The following is a 13,981-nucleotide window of genomic DNA, read 5'->3' on the forward strand; positions in this document are numbered from 1 at the left end:
CAGGTGTATGTAGGACTAATGATGACTGAAGATGAGTGAACGTTCTGGTGATTAATGCAATAATACCCTGTAATACGGGATTCGTCGGCTGTTTGTAAAAGGAAGGATCAGAAAGACTATTGATAGACGGGCCTTTTTTTAGAGCTTGATAGGAACTTTATCAGTACACAGATCATGGATCAGTTTTTTCCTCCATTTCATAAGTGTAAGTGCAATTAAAATGGTTGCCTCAATGTTTTCTCTAGCTTGCAAAATATGTAGTTAATTGTGTTTTGTTACTTGTAATCGCTCCACGTGTCTAGTACTGTATCTAGTTAAGTCTTTATATTTACAAATTGCATCTCAAGCAGGGATCACCAAACTTGTTCCTGGAGGTCCGGTGTCCTGCAGAATTTAGCTCCAACCCTAATCAAACACACCTGAACAAGCTAATCAAGGTCTTACTAGGTATACTTAAATCACCCAGGCAGGTGTGTTGAGGCAAGTTGGAGCTAAACACTGACCTTCAGGAATGAGATTGGTGATCCCTGGTCTAAAGCCACATTGAAAATGTGATGCGTGTCTTTCTTTACCATTTTTGTGGGTTACGTTTGTGACCGATTTAAATGCGATCCTTTGCCATTTGTCGTTGCTCTCAGTCGTCATCAAACCAGTTAAAGAAGGAGTTTGGGAAGAAATTAATCTCTGAACGAATCATATGGGAGTAGTTTTGATAATTAGGTAAAAACAAATGCATATTATAAGACAATGAAAGTGTTTTTGACTTCAGCATATCAGCCTGTTGTTGGAGACCCAAAAACCAAAATATTACCTTTTTAATGCATAATAGAGGCTCGTTAAACATTTTAATTCTTTGTTGATTTTATTTCTTGTATTTATTGTGAGAATATTTTATTATTCTTTGATAAACCTGCCTTGCCTTATCTAAAATGTCATCAGTAGTTTGTAACGAATAAATAATTAATAGGTTTTCTGCAAAGCTGTAAATTTATTTTTCCCATAACTGCATATATTTACATGACATAAATTCAATTAATAATACAATTAACTTATTTTTCTAACATTAACTTAACTGCCTGTCAAGCAAACAGATATTACGGGATTGTCTTCGTATCACAGGCTCTTCCACACAATCCAGATGGCGTCATTTATATTTCCACCCACTATATTTCGCTGGGTTTTCAGGCAAGTACATTTCATTTACATTTCCAGCAGGAGACCCTCGAGTATGGCTCTGACACTCTGTAATTTCCAAAAGGTCAATGACATGAACAAATGAAGACTTTTTTTAAAATCAAATGTCATAACGTTGACACAGCTGTTGAAATGAAGGTGAAGCTAATGGTTAAGGAGCTGCGCTGATAATAGAAAGGTCACAAGTTCGGTTTTAGGTCAGAATGAATGACAAAGAGTTACTTTCTGAATTATTAAGAATGAAACTCTAAAGAGAGATTCAGACAGGATTTCTAAGTATCTCAGACCGCCACTGTAATAAGTTTATTTACAAGTTGCTGCGTGTAATTAAATGTGACTGCTATTTGTTAAAAAGATAGGTGTAAATAGTGCTGACAAGCAGGAAACATACAGGGGAGAAAAAATCATTACTGTTAGCACTTTTCAAAAAAAAAAAAATAAAAAAAAATGAAATCCAAATGCTGCTGAAATCTAATAGGCAGCACAGAGGCTCAGCGGTCAGCACTGTAGCCTCAGAGCAAGAAGGTTGCTGGTTCGGTCCTGGTGTTCGTGTGGGTTTCCTCCGGGTGCTCCGGTTTCCTCAACAGTCTAAGGACAAGCGCTATAGGTGTATAAATAGTGTATGAGTGTGTGTGAATGTGTATGGGTATTTTCTAGTACTGGGTTGGAAAGGGCATCCGTTGTGTAAAATATATGCTGGAATAGTTGGCAGTTCAGTCCACTGTGGCGACCCCTGAGAAATAAGGAACTAAGCCGAAGGAATAAATGAATGAATGAATGAAAATGTACTGGGTGGTTGCTAAGGTATGGTTAGATGACTGCATACTAGTATAAAAATCACAGTTGCAATCAGGATTTTTTCACTTAATTATCAAAAAAAAGTGGGAAATGTTTTAAATTCTGTGACCATAAAAAAGCACATTGAAAAATTCTAATAATTAAAAAAAATACTATAACAGTAATAATATAATATAATAATCTTCAATATTAGGGTAAACATAATATATTAGGTTAGGTAGTGTGCAAATTTCAAAGAATGTCATTAAAGAGCCCATATTATACATGAAATAGGGTCATATCTTGGTTGTAAGGGTCTCCAACAACAGTCTAATATGCATGCAAGGTCAAAAAACACTTTCATGGTCTCATAATCTGCATTTATTTTTACCTAATTATCCCAGCGACTCCTGTATGAATCGTCCAGTGATTCATTTGTTCCCAAACCCCTCCTTAGCGCGAAGCTAATCTGCGCTGATTGGACCGATGACAGTCTGTCGCGATTGGTCGACTGCCTTCAGTCAGAAATGCCCAATAGCTAATTAGCAATATAAAAAGTAATCACAGTTCATACACGCTCGATAGTGTAGGCGTGGATTTTAGCTGCCACACACACACAAAAACACACACACACACCTCCGGATGACAACGCTCCCGCTTCCGCCCGCACCCGCCAGGTTTTAGCCTGAGAACCCGCCCCGTTTTCTGCCCGCCGCGCCCGATCCCGCTAGAGCGGGGTAGAACACAACCAAAAATCACCCAGCTATACAGTCCAGACAGCCAAGCTGTCTGTATAAACACACACACAGCACCAAGCACACAAAGCTCTCTCTCGCTCTCTCTCTCTCTCTCTCATACTTTGCACGAATATAGCCAGTTAACCTGATACAGTACACGCGGTTACAAGTAACAAATCATAACTAAATACATTTGCAAGCTAGAGTCAACGAGGCAACAACTTTAATCGCACGTACTTACACTTGAGAAATGGAAGAAACCCATCCTGACGTCCATCAGTAAGTTACTCTTTACTGATCCTTCCTTTAACAAACGCAGATGAAGTATTCTGTGTAGCATGTAGCTTCCAGAAGTTTCCAGTAGTTTCCAACTGCTTGGTCATAATGCTGATGTTTCAACTTTGGGTAGACCCTCGTTAATATCCATCTGCAGTGTGACTTCAATCGACCGGCATGTTTGTGTGCGTGTGTTTGTGGGTGTGTGTGTGTGTGTGTGTGTGTGTGTGTGTGTGTGTGTGTGTGTGTGTGTGTGACTGGGTTTCTGCATCAGAGGGCGGGGCCTCAGGTTTCAAATCTCCCGGGTTTGCGCCTGCACGTGAATAACTTGGTTTCGTTCGTACGTCATGGCGAAACTCCTAATGATTCGGTATCAAGGCGACTCGTTTGAAGCACTATGAGTCGACTCTTTTATAGATGAATCAACCGTTTTAAACACTGTATTCTTACAGATTTAAGCCTTAGCTGGATACTTCACTTCACTTAGAGCTGTGTTACACACTACATGGAGGGGAATTTTCAAAAACCCATAATATGGGCTCTTTAAATGAGTCCAGGGGAGAGGGAGATGCACCTATAATATGATGTATTGTATGTTGTGGGGTAATATTTTATTAATGTGTACATGGAACTTCATCTGTGTTACGGTACCTTGCTGCAATTTTAGTTTTCCTAAAGGGGATAATAAAGTTAAGACTGAGAGCTGCGTCTAATTCGGGTCTGAAGGGGTTAAATGGGTCCAGCGGGGAAGGAAATGTTTCTGGAAATTGATTTATTGTATGTTTTATGGTAAAAACGTGGTAAAATGTGGTCTGTGTTATGGCACTTTGCTGCAACTTTAGTTACCCTAAATGGGATAGTAAAGTTGAGTCTGTCTGAGTCTGAAATTTAATTTGTTTTATCCATTCATTTTCCTTAGCTTAGCACCTTTATTCATCAGGGGTCGCCAGAGCAGAATGAACCGCCAACTTATCCAGCATATGTTTTACGCAGCAGATGCTCTACCAGCTGCACAATGGCCAATTTAGTTTATTCAATTCACCTATAGCGTACGTCTTTGGACTTTTGGGGAAACCGCAGCACCCAGTGGAAACCCACGCCAACATGAGAACATGCAAAGTCCAAACAAAAATGCCAACTGGCCCAGTCAGGACTCGAACCAGTGACTTTTTTGCTGTGAGGCAAGGTTCTTGCTGTGCCGCGGTTGATTTGTTTTATTTTATTTTTATGTTGTTTTTAGTTATTAATGTCAACAAATTAAGTATTCTGAAAAAGTATGGGTTTTTTGTTTATAACGTTTCCTTTTGAAGCAAAGTTTTCAGATATATTTTGATCAAAATGGCAGTAAACAAAACAAAACAAAAAAACTTTTTCCCCTGATATTATAAAGCCTGATAGGGGTTTCTTCGGATCTCTAATGCAATAGATCTGATGCTTGCCTTAAAAAAGGCAAGGTCTGAAGCGTAAATAATCCCACTGTCATCTCAACACTGTATAAACATCTGCTCTTGTGGAAACAGAAAGCAGCTCGCTATTTGTGTGTACCGCAAGGCAAAATTCCTAAACAGTGAGCATGTTCACAACCTCGATAAAAGCCAATCAGAAACAATGGGCCTCGACCAAAACAACCAATAGGATCTTGTGTCTTTGTTTATGTCTGTGACAGCAGATCAAATCTCAGTCTATTTCCGTGGGCTCGTATGAGCACAAATCACAGCATGGCTATTAACCTCTAGCCCCTCTGCTATAAAGTAGTTAGTTTGACAAAAAGCAGGTCTTAAAGTCTCATTCAGACCAATAGATTTTCAATGCAAACTAGGCCAGCCTATGAGGAGGAAAGTTTCTAAAACAAAACAATGAAATGTCTGTCATAATGTTCTCACCCTATACCCGTTTCAAATCTGTTTGAGCTTATGTCTTCTGCTGAATACAAAAAAGGTATTTTGAAGAATGTTAGAAGCCGGTAGCCATTAATTTCATAGTGACATACGATGGATGTCAATTAAATAATTTTTTATTTCTATAGTGCATTAACAATGTAGATTGTCAAAGCAGCTTAGCATAGATGAAGTTCTAATAAATTGAAACTGTGTAAGTCCAGTTTTCAGAGTTGAAGTTCAGTTTAGTTCAGTTCAATTTCACTACTGAGGCATGGAATTTTAAACAGTGATTAAAGAGCCACTATTACGGGTTTTTGAGAATGACATTCAATGTAGTGTGTAACACAGCTCTAAGTGAAGTGAAATATCCAGCTAAGGCTTAAATCTGAAAGTGCACAGTGTTTAAAACTATTGATTCATTTATAAAAGAGTTGACTCATAGTGCTTCAAATGAATCGTCTTGATAACGACTCTTTAGCCGTATCGGCGTGACGTGGATACAAAACTTAAGCCCCCTCAGTTGTTGCGCGTGTAAACCCGGGAAAATTGAAACCTGTAGTCCTGCACACAAGCAAAGTACACAAAGAAAAAGAGGCTAGACACACACTGTAGCAGACACCGGCTGAATTATAGTATTATATAGATATTATTGGAAGTGAAGGTTAAAGTTAGAGCTATTTTCTCTACCCAAAGATGAAACTGTGAAGAGTCAGTGGTTGAGGTTTATTTTTGTAAAAATACCTTGGCATTATAGCCCAGCCTTGTGCTATCCGAGTGCTCCTGGAATCTACGCGTTTACACCAGAGAACTCATCGGCCGTTTGTAAAAGGAAGGATCAGAAAAGACTATTGATGTAAGGGACTGTCAGAACATGAATCAGTTTCTTCCTCCGTTTCACAAGTGTAAGTGCAATTAAAATTGTTGCCTCCTTGTTTTCTCTAGCTTGCGAATTATGTATTTAATTGTGTTTTGTTACTTGTAACTGCTTGTACTGTCTCTGGTTAACTCTTTATATTCTCATATCGCATCTAATGCCACGTTGAAAACGCATCGCGTGCCGATTTGTTTACAGATTTAAAATTACAGGAAATTACAGGAGATTTCCGGATAAATAACAAATGGGTGGGTGGCTGGAGATGGGTTTGAAATACGGGAGACTCCCGGGAAAAACAGGAGTGTTGGCAGGTATGCTCACACATGCACTATGCACTCTGACTACTTCAATATTGTTGATAAGCTGTGCTGGGCATTTCACTCTGTCTCGCGCTGAAGGCTGTCAGTGTTGAACAATCGCAACAGGCTGTCATCGGTCCAATCAGAGCAGTTGGCTTCGCGCTAAGGAGGGGTTTGGGAACAAATGAATCGCTGAACGAATCATATGAGAGTCGCTGGGATAATTAGGTAAAAATAAATACATATTAAAAGACCATGAAAGTGTTTTTTGACCTTGCATGCATATCAGCCTGTTGTTGGAGAGCCTTACAACCTGCCCGGGTGATTCAAGTATACCCAGTAAGACCTTGATTAGCTTGTTCAGGTGTTTGATTAGGGTTCACGCTAAAATCTGCAGGACACCGAACCTTTAGAAACAAGTTTGGTGATCCCTGCACTAGCCTATATAATGCTGACTATAATACAAGAGGGAATCTGATAATGACAAATGTTTCATTTTACCAGTGAAATAAAAGAGTCTAATAATGTTGTCAATTACAAATGACAAGCATATGTCTCAAACATAATAATTCAACTTTAGGATTATGAATAGTTGTATTCTGATGTCATCACTTTACTGTAAATTAACAACCAGGACAAATTTAAAGTCTGTTCAAATCCACAATTTTAAACAAAATTTAGCATTTTAACCAAGAGTAGAACTGCACATAGGCCTATTAGTGTTACTTTACCATATGTTTGAGAAATAATAATAATAGTCTACTCATATGAACCTTTATTTTACATCTACAGAATCATGAGAAAGTCATGATCTTCATTAAAAAATAAATAAATAAATAAATAAATATTTCTCATTTTAGCCAGAATCGTGTAGCCATACTTTGGATTTTAATCATGTTTATACTTACTAAATGCATAGTTTGTCAATGTTTTGGGGCACACTATCTTATGAAAATGTGCTCAAGACTAAACTAAAAAGTTTTATTGAAAGGACCCTATTATGCCTCTTTTTACCAGATGTAAAATAAGTATCTGAAGTCCCAAGAGTGTGTATGTGAAGTTTCAGCTCAAAATATCCCACAAATGATGTTTTATAACTCTTTGAAACTGACCCTTTTAGGATTTGATCCTACACTGTTATACCTAAAGTTATATTAATTCAAAATACTTAGATTCTATAAACATAAATACCAAAGTTTTTGCTCAATTACTCCATTTGTTTGGTTTGTTGTATGATTTGCATGATATTTTTTATTCCATTGGAATGTTTAAAGTGAATGTACAATACTTACCAGAGCTTATTCTAGTCAGTTATCAAAGGGACAATGTGCAAGGAAACGTGATTGGCTTTTTGAACTGATGTCACTGGTGGATACAGTACATATAAACAGGATATATTTCTATGTCTGCTAGTCAATATGAGCACAATTTCATACTTTTGTTTCAAACAGCCCATACATTGTTTTCCTTTAATAAACAAAATATGTAACAGTTAGCAAGAAAACTAGATTAAGATTAATGTAAGATTAAGATGTGTCTAACATTAGGTTCATGTTCATTTTCACACGTTACTGTTAAAAAGTATAATTTAAGTAAACTTAAAAAGTACTGATTTTTCAACAAGACGAAATGAGCTTTTTCAGGGCAACGAGTTTACATCTTTTTTTTTAAGTTCAATCAACCTGTAAGGGCTTAGAGCAGGGGTCACCAATCTCGGTCCTGGAGGGCCGGTGTCCCTTCAGGGTTTAGCTCCAACTTGCCTCAACACACCTGCCTGGATGTTTTAAGTATACCTAGTAAGACCTTGATTACCTTGTTCAGGTGTGTTTGATTAGGGTTGGAGCTAAAATCTTTAGGGCACCGGCCCTCCAGGAACAAGTTTGGTGACCACTGGCTTAGAGTGTAATTGTGCTGTTTTTGTGGCTGTCGCTTTAAATTCAAATGAGATTGTGCTCTTTTCAAAAGAGGGCGGAGCAACAAATGCCTGTGTGTCAGTATAGTGGCAGATTCAAAAATAAGATTAACATACTATATGCTAATGAGGGAGAGATTGTCACTAATGGGCGGGGCTTTCCCCCTCTGATCACATGTACAAAAAGGAGAATGTCAATCAAAGTGTTTCTGCAGACTGTTTTTATCAAGTGTTATTTTAAAAAATAAATACATTTTTACTAAAAGAAGCTGGTCATATTCACAGACTGCTGCCACAGAACTGTTTAAACCCCTTATAAAGGTGATTTGTGCTTAATAGGTCCCCTTTAAATGGAAAAATAAACTTTAATGATTGCCCCCAAAAAAAATGGAAAACAGTAAATACCAAGAAAGAAAAAAAAACATCTTAACAAGCTGCTTTAAATTAAGCTAATTAAGTGCTATGGAACAAAATAATTGCACACATTTACATTCCACTCACACACTGATCACTGATTTATTTATTTGCCCATTAATTAGTCAAGTTTGGCTTGTGTGCTCTGCAAATAAATGCCAAAAAACGAATTAAAGGGATAGATCACCCAAAAAAGACAATTTACTCTCCCATTGAGTCTTTCAAAATCTTTAGAGTAATTCTGAAAAGAAGATATTTTGAAGAAAGCTAAAAAACTGTAAACATCTTCAGTAGGAAAGACAAATACTATGGAAATCAATGGTTACAAGTCTCTAATATATTTATATATTTTTTTGTGTGCGTGTTCAACAGAAGAAGGAAACTCAAACAGGTTTGAAACGAGTAAATTATTATCTTTTTTTTTTCATTTTGGGGTGAATGCCTTTAAGATAATCAACTGAACATCTTGAACAACATTCTACTATCAAAATGAAAATAAATTTTAAATAAATTAATAATTTAATGTTTTATTGTAAATGATTACAATTACAAAATCCATGCTAGGAAAAGCAAAGATAATGGAAGGTAATGGTTACAGGTTTTCAGCATTCTTCAAAACATATTCTTTTGTGTTCAAAAGAAGAAAAAGAAACTCAGGTTTGAAACAACCGAGAAAATTGTGTTTTTTTTTTATGTAAATTATATTTTACATAATTTAATAATTTAATGTTTTTTACTACACCAGTTTACAACATCTACATTCATTCTAGGAAAAGCAAATAAAATGGGAGTCAATGGTTACAGGTGTTCAGCATTCTTCAAAATATCTTCTTGTGTTCAACAGAAGAAAGAAAAACTCAAACAGCTTTGAAACGACAGGGTAAACTTTTTTCTTCATTTTTAATATATCAACATCCATGTTAATAAAATAAAATTGAAGTCAATGGTTACAGGTTTTCAGCATTCTTCAATATATCTTTTTTTGAGTTCAACAGAAAAAACAGGTTTGACCGAGTAATAGATTTTTGTTTTCAGTTTTAGGTGAACTAACCCTTTGAAATAATCAGCTGAACATCTTCAACAACAATCTCCCCCAAAAAAAAAACAAAAAAAAAAAACAAACAAAAAAAAACATACATATATATATACATACATATATATATATATATATATATATATATATATATATATATATATATATATATATATATATATATATATATATATATATATATACATACATATATATATATATATATATATATATATATATATATATATATATATATATATATATACATACATATATATATATATATATATATATATATATATATATATATATATATATATACATATATATATATATATACATATACATATAAATTTAAATAATTTATATGTGAATTTGTGTGTATATATATATATATATATATATATATATATATATATATATATATATATATATATATATATATATATATATATATATATATATATATTTTTTTTTTTATTTAATACCAGTTTGCAACAGCATCCATGCTAAGAATTGCAAATATAATTGAAGTTAATGGTTAAAAGTTTTCAGCACACTTCAAAACATCATATTTTGTGTTCAATTTAGAGCGAATAAACAAAGACAGAATTGAAGTTTTTGGGTTAATATTATTTGAAACCTGGTCGTTTGTTCGTTTACATCAGAACTTACTCCATTTCTTTCCTCTCAGCCTCTTCCTGTGAGAGATCCTCTTCTACACTGTAATCCAGCACAGCTCCCACTCCATACGCCTGGTTCTTCTGTACGACCGGCCTGATGGACTGATGGTCCTCGCCTGCCACAAACTGACCGTAGAACGTCATCTTCATAAACTGCTCAAACATTTTCTGGCCCAAGAGCTTCCTGCTGAGGTCTATTATCTAGAGGTGACAAGAACAAAAGTGCTTACCAAACATACATTTAAAGTCAACATTATCAAACCTCCTCTGATTTTTTTTCCCATTTTTCAAATATTTCCCAAACAATGTTTAACGAAGCAAGAAATTTTTTAATAGTATCACTGATAATATTTTTTCTTCTAGAGAAGGTCTTACTTGTTTTATTTCGGCATAAATAAATGTAGTTTAAAATTTTATAACCATTTTAAGGTCAATGTTATTAGCCCTCTTAAGCAATATTTTTTTATTGATTGTCTGTAGAACAAACAATCATTATACAATAATTTGCCAATTAGGCTAACATGCCTAATTAAGCTTTTAAATGTCACTTTAAGCTGAATACTAGTATTCTGAAAATATATCTAGTAAAGTATTATTTACTGTCATTATGGCAAAGATGAAATAAATCAGCTATTAGAAATGAGTTATTAAAAAACTATTATGTTTATACATGTGTTGAAAAAATCTTTCTGTTAAACAGAAATCAGAGGGAAATATACTATAAAGGGGGGCTAATAATTTTGCAGGGCTAATGACTCTGACTTACTGTACATGTAAAAGTATGATCTTAAATCATATTGAACAATATTTATTAACTGCAAATGAGATTTTTTTTTCTTTTGCAAAACTCTCAGAGATGGACATGATGTTTGCTAGAACTGAGCCCAGGTGAATACTAGTGGGTCCATGGAAATGTTTGGAAAAAAAAGGTAACAAACAACTTATTTAATTAATAAAACAGATTAGAAAACCTTAAAAAAATACATAAATCAAATTGCATTCAAAAAAATACATGTCGAATAAATTAGCTAGACAAAATATTAGATTAAAATTATGTATAGGCTACATTTTAATTAAGTCTAAGCAATAAATGCAGAAAAAATCCTCAAATAAATAAAACATAATAAATAAAACAAAACTAATTTAAGCAAATTAATCAACATTAGATTAGACAAATACATACAAATGATATCAACATTAATAATCAAAAATATTTAAATAAGTAAATAAAGAAATAAGTACAGTACAAAAAATGGCTCGAAATGCATTGATGCATCTTAAAAGACTAAATATGTTCTAAAACATATTTCAGGCCTTTTTAAGATTATACACATTTTCACTGTTCAAATCTGGTCTTTGTGCAAGAAAATGTATACTGTAGATGCCTTTACATGTTTGAATGGGGTCCCATGCATAAGAATAATTACATTTGAGGGTCTGTAGATAATCTGTAAAGATTGTTTAATAAATTCATTTCAAGTATATTTGTATAGCACTTTTCATGATAATTATAGTTTCAAAGCAGCTATGCAAAAGGTGCACATTATTGTATTGCAACCAAATTTGAAAAAGTTAAAGTTATTAGTTACCATAAATTTATTAGTTGCTAATAACTTTAACTAATTAACTAACTCTAAAACATACACTCGCCGGCCACTTTATTAGGTACACCTGTCCAACTGCTCATCAATGCAAATTTCTAACCAGCCAATCACATGGCCTGTAGACATGGTCAAGACGATCTGCTGCAGTTCAAACCGAGCATCAGAATGAGAAAGAAAGGGCATTTAAGTGACTTTGAATGTGGCATGGTTGTTGATGCCAGACGGGCTGGTCTGAGTATTTAAGAAACTGCTGATCTACTGGGATTTTCACACGCAACCATCCCTATAGGTTTACAGAGAATGGTCAGAAAAAAAAGAAAATATCCAGTGAGTAGCAGTTATGTGGGCACAAATGCCTTGTTGAGGCCAAAGCTCAGAGGAGAATGGCCAGACTGGTTCCAGCTGATAGAAAGGCAACAGTAACTTAAATAACTACAGCTACAACCGAGATATGCCGAAGAGCACATCTGAACACACAACATGTCCAACCTTGTGGCGGATGGGCTACAGCAGCAGAAGACCACACCGTGTGCCACTCCTGTCAGCTAAGAACAAGAAACTGAGGCTACAATTTACACAGGCTCACCAAAATTGGATAATAGAAGATTGGAAAAACGTTGCCTGATCTGATGAGTCTCGATTTCTGATGCAACATTCGGATGGTAGGGTCAGAATTTGGCATCAACAACATGAAAGCATGGATCCATCCTGCCTTGTATGAACAGTTCAGGCTGCTGGTGATGGTGTAATGGTGTGGGGGATATTTTCTTGACACACTTTGCGCCCATTAGTACTAATTGAGCATCGTGTCAACGCCACAGCCTACCTGAGCATTGTTGCTGACCATGTCCATCCCTTTATGACCAAAGTGTACCCATCTTCTGAGGGTTGAAACAGGATAACGTGCCATGTCATAAAGTGCAAATCATCTCAGACTGGTTTACTGAACATGACAGGCATGATGCTATCATGTCAATATGGACCAAAATCTCTGAGGAATATTTCCAGTACATTGTTGAATCAATGCCACAAAGGATTAAGGCAGTTCTGAAAACAAAAAGGGGTCCAACCCGGTACAAGTAAGGTGTACCCAATAAAGTGGTGTATAATATATATATATATATATATATATATATATATATATATATATATATATATACATAATTAACCTGCAGTTACGGAGTATATAGGTGATGTCTGTATGTGTACATGTTCAATGAAGTGTATTAAGTGTATGTGTTGTTCTCGAAGTCCTAGATGATTGGCATCATCTCTTCACAGGTCTTGGTTCTCATCAACTGTTTGAAAGTCAATAAACCCTTTTATGTCTGTCTCTTACTGTTGTTAATAATTATTAAAGAGTGTGTGTATGTGTGTTTCTACCTTCATGTCACCTAAAGGTCAAACAGGCTTGCATGTCTGAGGTTCATTCTTCCACTGCCAGTAATCTTGAATCATGTAACTCTACACACTCACTAACCACATGACTTTTCCCTGGCATGGTGCCATCCTGTCATTGGTCTGAGACACTTCAATGCCACATGAGTAACTCTAAACAGGTCTGTCATATTCAGTGCATTCAGAAACAAGCTGGCAGGGACTCTTTTTTCTTCAACGCTGCATGACTGAACTCGTATGAGCATAAAACACACTACATACCTCTTTATTCTTATCGACCAGTATGTCATAGGAGCACAGTTTGAAAACGACCAAGCTTCTCAGCAGCTCAAGAGTGTCTTTGCTCTTGTAGGCTTCTCTGGTCAGTTCAAAGTCGATGGAGATCTTGCTATTGAAGGAGTCATGCTCACTGCTGTTAACGGACTCCTCTTGTGCGTTTGTTTTGGTTTGATGATAGCGACAAGTGGAGGTCACCAAATTTCTAAAACTTCGGTCACGAGCCGCGAACCCAAATCTGGGTAACGTTAGAGTTTTGCGGAGAGACATCAGCCCGAGACTCTAATGTTGACAATGTTCATAAAATAAAAAATGATCCACTGCTAGTGCTGAAAACCAACCGAACACATTGAACGCTACCTGTAAGTCCCGCCCCGTATTCTAGTTTGGGTTGTCTGATTGGTTCAAATCACGTGACGTTTCATGTTTACTAACTTACTGCAAGCATGACATTCCATAAAAGGGATGCCGTTGCATAAATGTTCCGTAAGAGAAACGTAGGTTTCGTAACGTACGCATTACTTGATGGAGTTCGACGTTAATAATGTGGTGATACCGGACAAATACAGTGCATAGAAGTGGTTAACCAGGTTAAAACAGATATTCGTCTTGTTTAGCTAGCTC

At 35.6% G+C, this 13,981-nt stretch overlaps 1 protein-coding gene across 5 annotated transcripts in view; it reads right to left on the reverse strand.

Annotated features, from left to right (window-relative positions):
- prodhb (proline dehydrogenase (oxidase) 1b) overlaps nt 1–13,728 on the reverse strand; it is a 49,431-nt gene extending 35,703 nt beyond the window's left edge. For all 5 annotated transcript variants that reach the window (XR_015490740.1, XR_015490742.1, XR_015490741.1 and 2 more), the window contains exons 1-2: nt 13,343–13,728; nt 10,072–10,280 (exon numbers count right to left, since the gene is read on the reverse strand). Coding sequence is in view for 1 of the 5 variants with exons in the window: in XM_087253206.1 (XP_087109332.1) it covers nt 10,072–10,280; nt 13,343–13,627 (494 nt within the window). In the remaining 4 variants the exon portion in view is untranslated. The remainder of the gene's footprint in view (nt 1–10,071; nt 10,281–13,342) is intronic.
- Nucleotides 13,729–13,981: the final 253 nt, after the last annotated feature.

Source organism: Danio rerio, chromosome 5 (genome assembly GCF_052040795.2).
Source record: "Danio rerio strain M-AB ecotype USA chromosome 5, GRCz13ab, whole genome shotgun sequence".
In the NCBI taxonomy this organism is placed as follows: Eukaryota; Metazoa; Chordata; class Actinopteri; order Cypriniformes; family Danionidae; genus Danio; species Danio rerio.